Here is a 19,320-nt window from a genome sequence, read left to right as displayed (position 1 = left end):
TTTTTTTAACTTTATTATGTATTTTTTATTATTGATTATTACTCCAAAGAGTTCAGATGAAGGCAACTGGACTTCTTTGGTTTCTTTAAAACATTTCACTTCTCTGAGGAGCTTTGTCAGTTCTAACTGGAATATGGGAGAGTCAAGCTCATAAGCTGTAGCTGTCTGTTGTTATTTAAAGAGCAGAAACTACTCTGAGTACCCCGCCTCTCCATCTCCTGATGAGTCGTTAGCCTTCTGCATGTTTTCTGGAAACTGGAAATGATTAAAAATAACCAGCGTCGCGAATCGCCTCGCGCCGGCGCTCCAGCCCGCGCCGTGCAGCAATCTTTTCGGCGTCGGCTCTATTTTTTTCACGAGCCGCGGGTGAATCGCGTCAATTCTGGCAGGAAGTCAAACCTAGACATAAGAGGCAGGCCGGTAAAGTTAACAAAATAAAGCATTTCAAATGAAATTCCACAATAGTCAAATGTGTTCGTGTGTCCACAACATAAATGGCTCCTACAGTTCGTAATCAGAGACTGCAGAAAAACCAAACGAACACACACACACATACACACACATCGAACTTGTGTGCGTGTGTGACCATGTGAAGGGGTGTGTGGTTTTGGGTGCCTTTTCACTGGAGCAAACAGGACAGAGAGGCAGAAAGTCTGAGGCAAGCAGTTAAGACGGATGACTTTAAATTAATTATGGAAGTTGAAGAAGAAGACGAAGAGGAAGAAGAAAATATCATTTCTATAGCGCCTCTCAAGATAAAAATCGCGAGGCGCTTAAAGTTGAGAAACACAAGGAGCTGTACGACCCCCGAAAAACATGGGTATTTACGAACCCATTTTGGAAGAAACTGCTAGGATACAGCTGCAGAATTGGAGCGGGTTCCAAGAGATTCAACTGGCAGAAACAACTCATACCTTAGGTTCACACACACACACACACACTCACTCACACACACACACACACACACACACACACACACACACACACACACACACACACACACACACACACACACACACACACACATACACACACACACACTCAAACGTAGAGGAAAAGAGCTGAGAAAAGACAGAGAGGAAATGGAGGACACCAAGTGTTTAAAAAAAAAACTACAGCTGAGCCGAGGCGCGCCTCGACTGGGGCGCATCTGATCTGAACTGAGGAGCGGCGAGCAGCGGCCAAATTTCCTGAGCGATTCGCTTCTCGACGCTTCGCGGCGCTTCCGCGGCGCTTCCGCGGCTGGTGTGTCCCCGTTGTTACCGGAAAATTAATGAGCTGTCGTGGAATATTGGCTCAATCCCAGAGCTCAGGGATGGATTACACCGCGCTGTGAACGCACAGACTCATATAATTGTTGAGATGAGTCATAAGCTTGGAACTTTGGCTGAGATTCAGACTCTGGCACAGAAGGTGGATTCGATCAAGGAGCGAGTTGACAGGTCAGCACGGATTGTGATTCATTAACTACGCCATTATTGGATTTAGAGGGGTTGAGGACCAACAGAACTTTAAGACAGAGAGGGAATTATCTCTGTCTGGCCCCAAAACAAGTTCTTATCTGAATCTGGTGCCCTTGAGCCTGTGAGGCTGAAGCGATTACTCCCCCTCAGAAGAAATGTGGAATGCTGCCATCGCCATGGCAACTCTGTCTCCCTATCCCAGCCTGGGCAGGACTGCGACCGATGAAGGCCATTGAATCATTCCAGGAGTCACTGTGCTCTCTAAACCCAACGACCTCCCTCCCCTGTCCAAATGGGGTTGATGAGCGCTGCTTATCGTGGCTGCATGCACTGATGTTTGGAGAGTCCAATACTCTACCTCCCCACCTAGTGGACACTTATGTTGTGTAATGTCTGAAGTCTGTTGCATTTCTGTCTGAGGTGTTTTTTGCATAGCAAAGCTGCCTTTCCTGTGGAGGGTAACTCTGAAGTGCCTTTTTTCCCCTCCACCTGACTCAATCCTCATATGTAAACCCCTCTGATCTGTATTAAGGTAGCGCGACTCGGGTTGCGAATGACCAGAGTCACCAATTCCTGTCATGTGTCTATGCCTATGTATATATGTCTGATCTCAGAATTGTGTGTACTGAAACTCTAATTTCCCTCTGGGATTAATAAAGTATCTTTGAATTGAATTGAATTGAATTGAATTGAACTGAACTGAATTGAATTGAATGGAAAAACAAAACTCTGTTGATTCATCTTGAAACTTTGATACAGCTGAGAAGTTTCAGAGATTGACGACATTTTTAGATCAGGTCTGAGACGCGCTCTGTTTAAGTTCAATAGCAGTTGAGAAGTTTTTATAGTTTAAAGCTGCACTTAACAAAATGCTAACGGCTCTTAATGGTGCTAGATGTTCAAATAAAGAATAAGATTGATTTGTCTTGCCTCATTTGCATGATTCTTTATACATTTACCATCTGCTGTCCTACAGTTAATGGATCATTCTTGCCTTGGTTAGGTAGGCTAAAGGAATTAACACAAGCAAGTGGAGAAATAAAAGGACAACCTGTCATGTTTTCTACAATAGCAGAGCACTCAGAGCTGCTCTTTTTAGACAGGCACAGCTTGACAGACCGATAGACGTGTGGAATTTGAAGTGCAGCAGAATAGCTAGTTTCATATACAAACAAGAGACCCCAAGAAGGCCGAATACCAAGCTGTGTGTGTTATTTTATGCACTTTCAACTGTCACACAGAGAGTGACGGGGTTCTTCTTTGGCTGGCTGGATTCCCATGGAGAACAATGCACGCTCAGTTGGTGATAACAGCTGTTTACGCTGCAGCGTGTATATTTTCTTGTGTGTATTCAGAGATGGCTTTGTAACGGAGATCTTATAACACAGCTCTCAGCAATATCAGATTGTTAAGTGATATCCGATCAGGAAAAATGTCTTGTTTGGTGGCCTGTAACGTTGTTACACTCATCTGTCCTTTAGGAATGTTCTAGATCAACAGTGTTTGCATCTCATGTTGAGCATTTACAAAATCTATTCAGCAAAAGAGGAACAGGAGTCATTTTACACCCTATAAACATGTAGTTGGGTATCCCACAAAACTAAGATAACTTTTACTACGGTTTGGCCTGTCACCCACACAAAGTTAATGACACCAAAAATTATTCTTTCAAATCTTCCATCGGAGCGGAGATTTGCGAACTCACCGTTGTCAGCCTCTGCTTGTTGTGGACGTAAATAACTGGAGTTTTAGGTTTTGTAACATCACTGCCAGTGTTGGGCAAGTTCCTTCAAAACTGTAATGCACCTTTTATTACTTGTTACCCTCATTTTAAAGTAATTATTGTATTACAACATTACTGATTTTAAAATGGAAGGCATTACACTACTTTTGCATTGCTTTTATTTTCACCAAAACAACTTCAACATGAATTTGGTAATCTGACGCTCAGTGAACTCATGACATATCCAGTGGGAAGTGATGTGGTATCTGAGTTAGGATTGCTGTTAAAAGCAGTCAGATATAATGACAGTTCTTTAAAATAATTGTTTATTAAATAAATGCAACAACAAACAGTACTCTTTCTAATCTTCATACTGTCTAACCTTGTGTTGATTTGATTTCTTGATTTATCATTGATTTTTTTTAAATGTTATGCATCTTATATATCAGCCCTACTTTATTTTTTCTCTTGGTTAAGGGTTTGATTATCTCTGTGGGAGTTAAGGATAGGCTAATTATTAGCCACTAGGCTTCAACCTATTCCTTTTTTCGGTTGCTTGATTACTTTTATGTAAAATTGATAAATTGTTGTTGTTGACCGAATTTAAAAAAATCTATCTGTCTGTCTGTCTATCTATGCTGCATCTTTTCTCTGTCTTCCAGAAAAACAGAAAGTAGGAAAACTAGGAAACTTACTAATCAGCCAAAGGGATCTACCGAACCCAAAAAAAGCTTAATATGCGCTGCACTCCAGCAGCAATGAGTTGAAATCATCGGGGCACAGATTATGAACTCAGCTGAGGCAAAGCACGTCAGAAAAGTACAGAAAGTACCAGAGAATATGGGCTGATAGGAACGATCACAAGTGAGTTATTTTGTTTTGGTGGAGCGATTTTGTGAACGTTACAGGGGCCGTGCGCAGGATGCAGCTGGAGTATTTGAGCCATTACCGCTGTGTGCTGCATCCTCTCTGCTCATAGAATGCCCGCAAAGCTGTGTCCATAAATGACGTAATTTATGTAGATACGGGATCTTTTTTCGGGCTTGCCGCAATTAGAAATTTTAAGAAACCCACATCTTGATTCTGGGTTTGAAAATGCACTGTAATGACCGCGTTACTGACAGTTGTGCTGTGTAAATATTACCATTTTCTTTCCCTGTAATGCCTTACATTACCACATTACAGCAAAAGCAATGTAATTAATTAAAAGTAATTCATTACTTTTGTACCATGTTACTCCCAACACTGGTCACTGCCCACAACAAAAATGATCTATCACATGTGCAACCTATGTGCTCAAGCTCTATTACTGCTCTAAGTAGAAGACCACAGGCGAAGGACGATGTTAAGGATTATTGCCCACAGTCCATGTTCAAGGTATGATTTTTGAAAAAGACGCTGAAGATTTGGGGAACTACTGCCACCTACAGGCTTGACATACTAATGAATGTTCTTCATAGTCCACTGGATTTATTTGCTGAAAACAAGGTGGTGGGTAGGTAATAGATGAGCGTGGGAAGATGTTCGGTTTACAAAACTCAGCTACAGTATGTGTGTTCATGGCCTTAGTCATCTGTACTCTCTACTTAGTGCACACTAAAGTGATTCACCTTTTTACACATACACATTTTTTTCCAGCTTGTTTTAATCGCACACACCACATGCCACATGTTTTATATATATTTAATATCCTGCTCAAGGTCGTCTGAACACGTGGAGGGGATATAGATCGAGTCTCTGCTTGAAGAACATCCACTCGACTCACTAAACCATGGCAACAATAGAAGCTCATTCAAACCAAATCTAATAAAAAACGGTCATCTCAGACAATGAACATGTGCAAATGTTTATATGTAAAGTCTCATTAACAGTTTTGATGAAGGAGAATTGATGCATCTTTGCTTTTATGTTTGTAATTCTGTGTGAAAATGTGTCGGTTTTCACAAGTTATACATGGAAATATGCAATTAAATCTGGATTTGTGTGCCATGACTTTTGGCAGTCATAAAACCTACAAGAAGCTGATTAAATTAGCAAAACATGAGAAAGAAATGGACAACAGACATTTTTGCATGGTGAGAAAAACATGTTCCCCTTTTTTGTATTCATAAGCTCATGTTGACTTCACAGCAGAAACATCATCAGATCCCAAAATGTTAAACTTTACGTAAACAATCTTGCATCCTATTGTATTTCATTCTTTTACGTAAACACTGTTTAAGTTTTCCTTTTGTGTGTGTGTGTGTGTGTGGGGGGGGGGGGGGGGGGGGATTTATCTTTTTTTACTTTATTTTATTTTACCCAAAGCATGGGATTTTTTGTCATTTTTCACTCAGTGTCTCAATGCTGGTTTTCGCCTTAATCCCCTCATGGGTACAGGCAGTGCACACCTATAAGCTGCTTTAGGCTTTACTTATTTTCTCTTCCAAACTGAGTGAAGTGTATTTAAACTTGTCAAATCTCCCACATAAAATACTATAAAAACATCTGTGACCATTAGAGTTTTATGCCTCTCTAAATTCAAGCATTTAAATGATTTTTTTCTGCACGGCAAATAATACTCTGAGGCTTATTTTTGGTGTGTGTCTTCATGCCTCTTGTTAAGTTTGCTGTCAGGCAACATATGGTGATTTATGGTTATCATGTTTGATATTTTTTTTATGCAATTGATTTCTTAAAACATGTAATTTTTTAGGTTAGATCTCTCAAGAGCTGACATTAGATTTTGAGTTATCCTTCAAAATATATTTTAGAAATTATCTTGTTAGAAATAAATACAATGCTTTCAATTAAACATTTTATTTGGCAAATTCAGATAAAACTGATATTATAAGTTACTTTCGATCCATCTGGATTTCAAATCAAGCTGTATTTTCGTAAAATTCCTCCCACATTTATCCTGTAATAAATAAAGCATGATAATTTACATTTATTGAATACAGCCTGATTACTTCTGATTTACTTTTGATAGAGCAAAAAATACATTTATGTAAAATTTTTATTTTCCATCATTAATTTGCAGGCTGAACGACATTATCCGTCTTAGTCGGCCGGTCACAGTTCAGGAGACTTCAGTAATTAATTCTGCAGGCCACTTCCCACGAGATTCAGTAGAAGCCATCACATCGACAGTTTCCTGGTTGATTGTGTTAATCAGGTTCACACTCTCTTTTCCAGACACACTCTCATCATGAACTAAATTTGCAAAACTTGCCTTATCCATCAGCTAACTCAAAAATTCAAAACGGGGAGCGTTGCATTTCAAGATAGTTGAAACAGGCTGCAGACGTCTTTGAAATCACAGAAAACATCCATCAATAGATTTCTGCAGAAGCACAAAAAAAAAGACTCTTTTTCTTCTTTCCATCACAAAGAAAGAAACTCTCTGTAACCTCGGCTAAGCCTTGTGTACACAGTCAGGAGTCTGAGCCGAACGGAGGTTTGTTGGTGAAAGTTATGCAAGTTAGGTTGTCGCAGTTTGATTTTCTGTTGGTAGCTCTCGGAAGGGTTCGTTTAATCAAACTTCTTAATGTTTTAAAGATTCATGAAAGCTCAGGATTTTTTATTTATTTAAATGAGAACATGATTCAGCTGCTCATTAATTTAGTTGTGATGCCTCTGTTACTTATTCTTTCATTTTCTGTCAGGCCAGCCCTAATGTGCAATAATTACTCACCCTAATCGCTCCAAAGCAGAGCCCCAAATCACAGTTTAAGGAACATGTTACACTGGTTGTTTGCTAATGCATCTCATCTCAACATTACTGCGCCGAGACTTAAAACGATACGTTTTAGTTCTTTCTTTAAGTTAAACCACCTCTGAAGCTGCCATTAATCATGACGCTCATCATCCAGCGCCGCTGACTGCTCTCATTTAGGAAAACAAGTCACCTGGGTAAAAATCTCACTCAGAATCTGGCATATTTAATAATATCTGCTCACAGTAAGGATTTTTCATACAGTTTCAAAAGGCAGAAAAAAACAACTTTGGCCTACATCGTGCCGCACGCGGAAAAGAAAAAGATCGATCGTCTGATGATAGACATAAAAGTGTAAGTGAAGGTAATCTAATTTTATCAGCTTCCCTCTGGGGAACTATAGCTGGTATAACACTGATAAGAGGTGTGAATTGACATTAATTAATTGTGATAAGAAAGCAAGTTCTTTTCAAACACAAAGCGGCGCGATAAATCGAAGGCAGTTTTGTGCCGACCGGATGTGTACTGGTTTGAAATCTTTACCTTCCACTTTAATATAAAGTGAGTTATGTTTCCCGCTGGCTGCCGCTAAAAATACATTTGTCTCAATCACGTTAGCATCTATTTTAAAAATAATGTTTTAAGCGCCGTGTGGCTTTGAAAATGAGGGATATTTTTCTTGCTTTCCTCCAACGTGCGCCTCTCATCAGGTGTGACTTTCTGTGATATCATTGAGAATCAAATCTTTTTTTTTTCCTTCTCTACTGCGGCTATAATCTGTAACTTCACCTGCATGGCTCAGAACTAACGACCACTTTAAATCCATTACACTTTTGTCCGGGCTATTATGATGATTGCCTGTAATGCACATTGCTCATGTGGGGTCGAGATGTGACCCTCATTCCCGTCAAGTGCTCTGAGAACGTTCTCGCTTAGAAAAAAGAGGTGCGGATTTAATTCTCGACTGTACTCTGTCTACGTGTGATTGATGGAGACAACTGCTTGCTGGAAGGCACAAGAGAAGGATAGATGAACATCATTTTACTGTAGACATACTTTGTCTACTAGGAGTTGGTGACAGAATCTGATTTTAGGTGAGAGATAATCTCAGAGATTAACACTGGTTTTTGGCGTGATGTGTACCACCCACTCAAACACTGATCGCTAACCTTCCTCGGTTATACTCTCCAGCCTTTCTCACACATCGACTCTCAAGCCAGGTCTGACTTGTCGTTGTGCACCGGTGTCGTGTGAAAGTAGAGAGGCGTAATGGGCTGGCTAAAGTAGATCCGCTGCTGAAACTCCTCTGAGCCAATGATGGAGCTGATCACAAGTGTGGATTTGTATCCGTCGTCCTTTTCACGTCGCACATTGAAGTTGCATTCTTCCCCTCTTGGTGTGGTTTTTGTTAGGACGGAGGTGTTGTGTGTTTATAATTGTAGAAAACCTAAAAGCAGATGAAGTGAATAATAAACTAGGTTTTATGCAAACATGCATCAAAGTTAGGAAAGCTGAGCATAGAAACAAGAACCTGTAGCAGAACAAAGACACGAGTGTGACAGGAATACTTGGGACTGTATATAGTGAGAGGAACAAGCAGGTGTAACATCTACAGATATAGGACCAGGTATGGTGGGAGAGCAGCAAACAAGAAAACCAGAAACCAGAGAATAAATTCTGGGTAAAAACCACTGAAGATGGGTTTCTTGTTGGTTTCACAGGTGAAAAATAAAAAAAAGACACATGAAAAAGCCAAATAAAAATACTGTCAATTTATCTATGCACTTAAATTCGATTTTAATAATGTTTTTTATGTAAAGCAATACGTTTAAACATATTCACAGCTGCACTTCAGTGGTCATAATCTTATGGCTTAAAATATCTGCCTTTTGTTTGTGCAATAAAACGCATGCAGAAAAGCAGCAAATGCCACAGACTAAACTTAATTATGGTTTCTGCTCTTTTATGTGACATTTAGTGACATGTTTGTGACTCCAGCTCACATGATTAAAGGACTTTACTCTGCAAAAAAATTCTTTTCCACCAAGGTGCTGGAAGGTATTTGGGGCCAACAGGTGAGATATGGGCTAAACACTGCAAACAAAGGACATATTGCCTTCCATACATAAAGCCTGACTTCCATTGTCTGATATAAGAGAAGTAAATAAACAACTTAAGCTCTTCTTTTTACTGCATTTAATCTATCAAATAATTCAAGTGCATCTTTATCTTTATTCATTTTCTTTTCTTTGACTCAGAGTTCTTCCTGGACCTGCTGGAGAACACGGAGAGGTCTCTGAACGAGATGTTTGTGAGGACTTATGGGAAGCCTTACATGCAGAACGCTGAAGTCTTTGAGAACCTCTTCTCCGAGCTGAAGCGCTATTACACAGGAGGGAACGTCAATCTGGAGGAAATGCTTAACGACTTCTGGTCGCGGCTGCTGGAGCGCATGTTCACGCTGCTCAACTCCCAGTATGTCATCACTGAGGACTATCTGGAGTGCATCAGTAAGTACATCGACCAGCTCAAGCCCTTTGGAGACGTGCCCAGGAAGCTCAAGGCTCAGATTACCCGTGCATTCATCGCTGCACGCACGTTCGTCCAAGGGCTTTCTGTTGGCCGGGAGGTGGCCCAGAGAGTGTCCAAGGTAAGAATCATCAGCACTTTTAGAAGAATATACCCACTCCTTCTTGTTACTTACCAAAAACCAGAAAATTCATTTTAGCTTGTTGGAAGGAGAAAAATATTCTGAATATGAAATTACAACAGTTTCCTGAAACAAGCCCAAGGACTTGTTTGTTTTGTGTTGCAGCAATAAATGCACAATCCTTCCTGTTTCCTCCCACACACCATCCAAACAATCTAAGCCTCTCTCACTTGTCTTCAGGAAATTTAAGTTTGCCTAGGAAAAAAACAACAACAAGGTGCTGGGGTGAGTTGCACAAGAGGAGATGGCATCAACAGTGTTTGAGGACGGAGAAATGTCTCCGCCATGACTATTACTCTGTTGGTTAATACTTACCTGTGCAGGATACACAGGCCATTAATCGTGCTGCTCCTGGAGTTTCTTGTTTGATGCAGTTTAACGTAAATGTAGGGCCGGGAGTGTTGTGTGTTTTTAAGAAAAAAGGAAACCCAAAACTTGGATTTTGTCTGTTTTCATTATATAAAATATAATTATTTAGACCTATAATCCGTTTGATTTAATTATAATCCTATTATAAGTATTTAAGAGCCTCTGTACAGTAAAAGATTTAGCAAGCCTCAGTCATCACTGAAGAAAAGAAGCTTCTTCTCTCTGCTGAACTCTGTCCTCACCACATGCACCCAGTGAACCTTCAAGATACCCCCCCGTTCAGTAATAGCAGTTAGGCTCATTTTGAAGCAGTCATGGCATTGCTAACACGTGCTTACTGGCTGACACCAACCCAGCGTGACCCCGCTTCACCTCCTGACATTTCAACGGGACCTGAAATCTGGGTCATGTGTCTGAGACTGTGACCCATTGATCCCCCCCTTACACACCCCACCCCATCCTGGGTGTAAACTCATCATGACAGATTGAGTGGAAACATAATGAAAGGTGACACTGTGGCAGAGGTATTAGTTTCACAGCGCCACCAACATGGTTTCATGTTTGTGGCTGCTGGGAAGTGCGTGGTGTTGAGTTGAGGTGGGAGATGTAGAACTTTATTTTGCACTTAAAGCTGAAGGGTTTGAACACACAACGCAGACACTGGTACCAAGAAATATGTCAGCAGAAGTATAAATACCTGAACTATTTTTTTTTTTTTACAAATATTTTTACCCTGCAGCCTCCAATAGCTAGTTTTCACATAAATGAGTCTAATGAGTCACTTGATGATTATTTGGATACTTTTTTTTTCATTTAAAAGCACACACACACACACACACACACACACACACACACACACACACACACACACACACACACACACACACACACACACACACACACTATAAACTAAGGTCTACAGAGCCAATGCAGCCAAGGTAACATTACATGAAATTATGATCTTACTAGTTATGTGCTTAAAATTCTAAAAATGTATGCTTAAAGGGGACATGTTATGCAAAACTCATCTTTTGCACCATTTTGGCTTACCGTACAAATCTCTACTACATTGACAAACACTCCAAAGGTGATAAAAAAACATCCATCTGTTTTCTGTAAGTGTTTGGTTTTAGGAAGTATGTGCTTTAAAAAGCTGTTTTAAAAAGCCTCCATTTGTGATGTCACAATTGGGGATGTTAGTACAAAATCACTCTTACGTGCAAGAGACAGCTGCTGCTGGAGGAGCAGCGGCTCTACTCTGAGCCCCTCCCAGCTATAAGAGCTTCTCAGCTTATAGCAGCCTGAGCAAAGAATGGGTGGGTGTGGCCAGCCTGTTTTCTTCTGCCGTTTCCAAATCTGGCCTAGTCTGGGTGGGTCCAGGTCCCGCACCAGTGGGGTTTGTTCACACACACCTTTCAGGAACGCGGAACTCTCCAAGCACATGGGCGGAGTAAAAGACGTGGAAAAGTTTGTGGTGTCTCCCGTAAATTAAAAAAAGATGACCGTGAGCAGTGTTGCTTTTGGAGTTTCTGACTTTGATATTGCATCCAGACTAGGGCTGAACGATTTTAGGAAATGATTGAATTGCAATTTTTCCAGCAGAAATTGTAATTTCGGTTCAATTCACGATTTTCTGCAAACAAAGGTCCAACAGTAGCCTGCCAAGCCATCCTGTAGATTAAGTGAAAAGATGGTCTAGATTGTAATCTAGTACAACAAATCATTCACGTTAATATTTACTATTTAGTCATACAATAAAAACAGTTAAAGCTATTAATATTTTCTCCCATTATTATATTTTTTTAATTTTTTTTTATGTGTTAGTGAAGCAACTTGTGCTTGTGATTTTTATCGGGAGAGGAGCTTTATAAAAACATGTTCTACTCCAAAAATGCATGGAGGAAATTTGTTGGTAGAAATAGCTTTTAAATGTATTAAAAATGCACACTGTTTTCCCTGCATTACCAAAGCAGGCTGGCTGCACGTTTGTCGAAGCCGTCTGATAGTTTTTCCTCACTAATGTCAGTTCCGTGAGAGAGACGCACGCATTCTGACACCTTAGCTTTTTTGAACTAACGTGTGCCATCAGAAACATTCAAACCATTTTTAAAAGAGAAGTTGAGCTTTCAAGTCAACTAAGGTGCGCGACAATGCACTCGTGCTGATGAAGCATAAACCAAGCTTTAGAAATCAGCCTGAACCTGCTCCGATGTGGGAGGATTCTTTCTCTCCCTTACTCAACTACATTATTTCTCTCTGTCCCAGGCTCACCTATGGTGCCATTATTATCGGTTCTAGCAGCGCTGTGTGGAAACATAAAACGGAAAATAACCTGGACATGCAGCTCTGTCAGCTGTGGAGTTGGGCTTGGCTCTGGGCGGTACACCTCACCCCCCCTTCCCCGCGCTGGCTTTTGCCATCGCCATAACACGGGGGGGAACCCCAGATGTAAAAAACAGTTACATAACTGATCCTGCAGCTTTGACGGTCACGTGATCATGCGTGTGCTCCTCACAGCACGTCTCAGTGAGAGAGACAGAGGCTGCTTCAGACAGTGGAGATGTTTACTCCTCAGTATCCAGAGTAATAATGAATAGCACATGCGGGAAGCCCACACTGGCTGATTTTATGCCAATCTGAGGCTTCCCCTAATGATAGGCATGAATATGAGCCAGCAGTGAGTGTGTTGGGACATTTCTGTCCATAGCAGACCACCATGGGAAGAGGGCCAATAAAATGACCAGGAAAAAGAAAAAAAATAGGCTACCCAGATGTGAACCCGGTGTGAAAGTGGTTTTAAAATGAAGGGAACCTGAAACAGCCCATTCTGGAAGGTACTGAAAATGTCAAGAATAAAACTGCCTGGTAGCACTTCATGCAAGAGGGATGTTGTGCATAGAACTACATGAACATGTTTAGTTTCGACCATAGAACTATCAAAACTTAGGAATAAAAGGCTAAATATGTCACCTTTAATATTCAGCATGCAAGTCAAATATGTCCATGTTGGACATGGAATTAGTTTATTATATTTCATGTAAATTTGTTTGATAAAATTTTTATTTTTTTATCTTCTTCTTTCTCCATAAATAAATATCAATAACTCCACCTTCAACAGTAAAATAAGTATTTTTTCGGCTTTTGTGATTTTTATTAAAGGGGCATTATGGAAGTTTGACAGCCAAAACATGTATAGAAATAATAAATGTCTTCTTCATACATTCTCCTGCAATGCCCTGGTTCTGTAGAATGAGCCCTGGCATTTTTACTGTGATTGCCTGTTTTTCTGTAAAATCACAGAAAAAGAGCTGCTCGGGTCGAGCAGGCTGCTTCATGCGCGTTCACGCTCACGCATCGCCCGTAGCACTTGCTATCAGTAGCTTTAGCAGCAGAGAGAGAGGTAGTGCCAACTCAGCGACTTTATCGCTGTTCCTAATGCCTAGTGACGAACCTAGCTACATTTCTGAGGACCCTTAGCTACTTTCTGTAGAACTTTCTTCTAGATATTTCCTGCAAATTATCAACAAAATAGCCATTTTCGCTTCGAACTGTTCTTTGGTTTGACGTTGTTTCAGCTGTCATCAAGGATATAAAAGTTACAGATACTGTGAATGTTACTAGAGCTTAGCTCACCTTGTAAGATGTCTGACTCTCATGCAGAAGACCTGGGTTTGATTCTGGATGTGAACATAGTTTATTTAGAGTTGTTTTTTTTTACATTAATGGTATATTTTTTTTTACAGTAAGATGCCCAAATTTTTATTTGAGACTCGCCGAATGGCATTGAATTCACAGATAAAAAAGATGTGGGTTCAACTTTCATTTTGGAACAATTTTTCAAGCAAGGGAAGGGAATGATCTGAGCATGCAGGAGGACTGACCCATCATAAACCTTTGTCGGCTGTGCTGAAGAGAAAGGTACAGAACCTAATTATTTAATTAATTAGCTGCGCGTTCTCCTTTCCTCTGTCCTCCGGGCCACACACACACACACACACACACACACACACACACACACGGGACTGTCTCAGCTGTTTTTTTCGTTAAGGAGTGTGCACGTACAGCATGCGCGCCTCGTGCACGAGCCTACTATTGAAGCTGCCGTTACGCTTTTGGCCTGAGGGGCCAATCGCGAGCATAAAAATTCAAAACTCCGTAAAGTCCCTTTAAGTTAGTGTAATAAGAGTTATAGTAATGTGAAATGGAGGAAAAGCATTTGACAAAAATGCAGATTTTACTTCTGATACAAGTATTTAAGCATCCAGCAGCCTGCTTTGCATTGAAAACCAATATTGTCATTTTTAAGCTGTGATCAGTAATGTCGCCATGAGCTGAGTGCTGCTTTAGATCCTTTTTCAGGGTCCATTTAACCTGCTAATGCAGTAAAATCTGAGCAGCAATAAGAGGTTTAGCGCTTTTGTTGCCCACTCCCCTCAGGCTGGAAAAGTCACATTGCTTTAACACAAAAAGCATGTTTACAAGGCAACAAAAAGCCTTTTTTATCACAACACATTCATTTAAATCAGACTTTCGTTCAAAACAAACAGCAGTAAGAGCATTTTTTTAGCTGAACTCAACAAAAGCCAACTTGTCAAAACCTATTTATGTATTTCGTCTCAAGAAAGATCAAAATATCAAAATTTAAGTTGTTTTTGTGCTTACAATAAAAAAATAACACATTGAGCATCTTTTTTTACTGAAAGATGAAAAAGGTTGTTCCTTGATGGAACAAAGAAAATAATCCATTACCTGCAACCCGGGAGCTTTTCTTTTGAACATCTCAACAGGAGAGCAAACATTCGAGGATTGTGAGTAATACATATATGTAGTGCTGACATCTCTTCTGGAAATCAGAGAATAACTTTTCTTTTTTTTTATGCAGTCTAGTTTGAATGTTATACAGTGACCGTGCTATAACACGGTTCACCTTTCGCTTTTTTGCAGATTTTTTTGTGCAATTTTGCATGCCTTTTTGTTACAGTGCATTGTGTTCTGCGTTGAAACGTACAAGGGTTTGGATTTGGGAGTGTTTAAAGTGTGAAAATGTAAATTCCTGTCCGAGAGAGGCATATAAAGTGTGTAGTGAGGGGTTTTACAGCCTTTAAACATTGTGGCGGTGCGCTGAGATGAGCATGTCTGCAGCATCAATAATCAGCACTTGTGCATCTTCAGGAGACGCGAGTCTCTATAAACGTGATGACAAGAGTCCGAAACCCTGGAGTTTCACACATACACACACACACACACACACATGCATGTACATGTACACACACACACAAACCATTGCAAGAGCCTTAACTAGAGCTCAGTCAGTTTGTGTAATTTCATCCAATGGTTTACATAAAAACTAACACTTTTATATACATGTTTGAAGCCATTATGCAGTGGAACGCTGGCAACAAAGCTCTGCCTGATCAACACTGTAAATGATAAATTACCTGCACTTGTATAGCGCCTCTCAGAGTAAGGACTCCAAAGCGCTTTACACTACAGTGTATCATTCATCCATTCACACACATTCACACACTGATGGTGATGAGCTACGATGTAGCCACAGCTGCCCTGGGGCACACTGACAGAGGCGCCCCACTATTTAATTTAGTCATTTGTTATTCTCCCAATCAATTACTAACCAAAACCTCATGCTTTATGCAAATCATTAAATGATTTTCAGCATACCAGTCTTTACAGAAAACATAAAAGCCCTAAAAAACTGCACATAAAATATATTTAAAAAACGAAATTCACTTATCACTTAGAGCAGTAGTTCTCAAACTTTGCAGCCTGACCAACAGATGTTCCTTCGTATTTTTACGTTATTTAGAAATTTTCATTACATTTTGAAAGTTTTTATTTATATTTAAATATATAAATCTCTTTTAAAATTTTATATTTTACTTTTTTATGATTATGTGGCACACTTGACTTCCATATGTAACGCATCGGCATCTGCCTCTTTTTACGGCTTTTTTTTTTACATTGTCGCTACGTCTGTCACGTTAGCGGTGTTTTACCATCATTTCTACATCCATCACGTCCCAGAGAAGGTTAAACCAACATCAAACCCAACGTTTGGGGCTTGTAAACTCCACACACCTCTCGTGCAGCACCAGCTGTCTGATGCTGCAGCAGCGTCAATCGTCCCGGCTGGATGAATGAATTTCTTCATCAGAGTCAATATTCTGCTTCTTAATTAGAGTCAGTCATTACCAGACAAAGTGATCAGTCAACAAAGACCAGACCTGCTGGCAATTATACGTTTTATCTAATATTTGCGCTCTTCATGTTGCGCGCATCTCCTCCTCTCCCCGACTGGGAGCCTCTAGACGGGAGGCATTTTTCAAACTCTAATAACTCCAAAACGTTGCTCAGCCTGAAGGTTACACTAGAGCCCTGCACTGAAGCTCTAGGCCCTCGGGTCGGCCCGGCCCTAGGCCCTCGGGCCGGGCTTCGGGCCAACGACTGTGTAATTACCTCGGACACGGGCCGGGCGCCTTTATTTTTAATCAAATTCATAAAAAAAATTGAAACACTTAAACCAGGGGTCGGCAACCTGTTCCCATCAAAGAGCCATTCTTACCCATTTCCCACAGTAAAGAAAACACTGGGAGCCACAGCAGCTGCGGCGTTGTGGGCGGGGCCTACCCTCAGACAGCAGAGAGCTGCTCACAACAGGTGACAGCAGCCGGTACCGGTCGCTCGTGTACGTCAAAGTTATCTTTCATAAAAAGATAATCAATAAAACGATTTATATAAAGTGGAACCAGAAGTTGTAGCCCGACTCTGCCTGCAATATTTTGATATTTTTCACCCTGTTGGTGGTTTTACTGAGCAGGTGCCACTTTTGTCATACGTTTCTTTTTAAAACATGTTTAGACTGTTCAGAATACAAATCCAGGCTCTGTCACGTTTGATTGTTGTAATTAAACTTTGTAGGTGGGGAAGGTCAGAAAAGGATCCGATCATTTTGTTTTTCCCTCATTTACAGCGACGGAGATAACGGCGCAGTGCGCCTGGCTCTGGTGTTAATCAAGTTAACTTATATCTCTTTGCAACAATTTCCACAAGTAAACAGAACAGTTGAAAGCAGGGCTTGTGTTGACCGGACAGTCGCAGAACCAGAGCGCATGCGGGAAGATTCCTCCGACTGAATTCAGTCGGAGGAATCTTCCCGCTGATCTGAATCTGATGTGGCTCTCTGTGCTTGTAAAATAATGAATGGATATTTAAATAAAATGCTTTATATTTTACTGAATTAATTTTATATCCGTACGTCAATTCTATGTAAAGATTGTCTGCGTAAACCTGAACAGGTCCAACCCAGTCTTACTGTGAGACCGGGTTGATGGGCCACGCTTGTGCGTAATCGTGTGCTGTATGAGCTGAAGAGGATGTGAGATTCTGGGCTTCTCCTCAGACGGCTCCTGGATCCGCTGCCACATTGGAGACAGGAACAAGCGCTATTCAGCCAAAGTTTCATAATCAGGGAACATTTTCTAAGTGACAAGTCTCTCTGAGAGACCGGGTTTGGAAAACACTCGCTTCAGTGGGAGGAACCTTCCCGCATGCGCTCTGGTTCTGCGACGCGCTCCAAGCCAATCTCCACAACTTCAGCTCGCTGTGCACATATGTGCTGACAGCGAGCTGCGCTGAGCAATGTCCAGCTCAGATGTTCAGATGGGAATCTTGGGTGATTTAGCTACATCTGCGATGTGCGTATGTCATTTCGTCTGCATGCGTCGGGGTAATTCTTTCTATTCTTTCTCCGTCAAAATAAACGGTCAAATACGGGAACTATCCGGTCAACATAACAAGCCCTGCTTTTGGCTGTTTTGTTTTCTTGTGAAAATTGTTGGAAAGAGATAAAATTTAACTTGATTTCCACCAGAGCCAGTGCGCCATCATCTATGTGACGGTAAATGAGGGAAAAACAAATTGATCGGATCCTGCACGTCTTTTAACACATTGGTCAGGATTGACGCACTTTGTTTTAATTTAGTTGGTTTAAAAAAAGTCGGGCTCGGGTCGGGCCAGAGAATCCTGAAAACCTTTTCGGGCCGGGTCGGGCTGGGGCTCAGATTTTAGGCCTGTGCAGGGCTCTAGGTTACACATCTCCACTATCTTCTGGTGTAAAGTAATAACTTCATGAGGGATCATATTTGTAGATGAGACTTGTTAAAGTCAGCAATGAGGCTTTGGCGCTTTTAACGAGTAAGTCCCAACACTGACAACAACGTACTGAAACCATAACCAACATGCATAAACAGACAGATCGGTCCCGCCTACTTACACTGTTGGTCTTTTTTAAATATGCAGTAATCGTTGCTTGCCTTTTTCGCTTCATCCTGCATCCTAGCAGCAACCACTTTGGCGCCTCTGGAGTCGGTGTTTGTTTACGTCATGCTGCATTCAGTGTAAGTGAAAAAATGAGCTTCAAGCGCTTAACCTCTGATTTTGTTTTCTTTCTGGCCTTAGTTGGGGGGGACGGATCGGGGTCAATCTAAATCTGGGGGGACTGATCCCCCCCGTCCTCCACCCTCTCTGCGCGCCTGCGTGGGATCACCTTTCATCTGTAACTGTTGCAAAGAAAACCTATATGTGTACATTAACAGTCTGTTCATTTTTTCATGTCAATAAAATAATTAGAAACTGCTGTTCCATTGCTGCTGCCACCTTCTTCTATAAATTGTTTATCTGGTTTTATGAATGTTGAAAATCTCCTTCACAAGATCAACCCATTATCCATCTGTCTTATTTATTACTGTAATCCATCTTATTTATTAACCTAATCTATCTTTTGATTATTTCCTAACCTTTTCAGAAAGCATTTCCATCAATAAATAAGAAAACAAAAGTTAAGAAATAGTGAAAATACAAAATAATTTGCTGGGTGAAATTGTATTGCTGGCGGGCCGGTTCTGGCTGACAGATGTGATGTGGGTGTCGGTTATCTTATTTGTTGCGGTGCACATTTTTGTTAATGTGGGCTTTACCTCAAAAGAACCTTGAAATCTCATCTCTACACAAATCTTATTTCACAAACCAGGAATATGTATAGACATAAATAGATCTATATAATATCATATATTAATAGGCTATGTATACTTTAAGTTACTGTAGCTTATCTATGAAAGATTAAATGCTTTGTGGAGTGAAATAAGAATTTCTGGGCTAAACCCATCCTATTTCATTGACACATCTTTGTCGTTTATAACAAATCAAACCTTTTGAAAATTGGTTAAAAATTGAGCAAGTTAGAGTTATTTAAATAGTACATGTACCATACACCCCAATGTCAAGAAAGGGGGCAGCTGTCTGAGGTAAGATGGCCGCCACGCTCCTACGTCGCATCCCATTG

At 40.7% G+C, this 19,320-nt stretch overlaps 1 protein-coding gene across 2 annotated transcripts in view; it reads left to right on the top strand.

Annotated features, from left to right (window-relative positions):
• Positions 1 to 19,320, top strand: part of gpc6b (glypican 6b) — a 128,652-nt gene that overhangs the window by 39,928 nt on the left and 69,404 nt on the right. For both annotated transcript variants that reach the window (XM_015966401.3, XM_015966400.3), the window contains exon 3: positions 9,142 to 9,533. In XM_015966401.3, coding sequence (XP_015821887.1) covers positions 9,142 to 9,533 — 392 coding nt within the window. The remainder of the gene's footprint in view (positions 1 to 9,141; positions 9,534 to 19,320) is intronic.

The sequence above is a fragment of the Nothobranchius furzeri genome, chromosome 14 (genome assembly GCF_043380555.1).
Source record: "Nothobranchius furzeri strain GRZ-AD chromosome 14, NfurGRZ-RIMD1, whole genome shotgun sequence".
Taxonomy (NCBI): Eukaryota; Metazoa; Chordata; class Actinopteri; order Cyprinodontiformes; family Nothobranchiidae; genus Nothobranchius; species Nothobranchius furzeri.
Note: the sequence above shows the minus strand (reverse complement) of the source record. Positions and strands in the feature narration are given on the sequence as shown.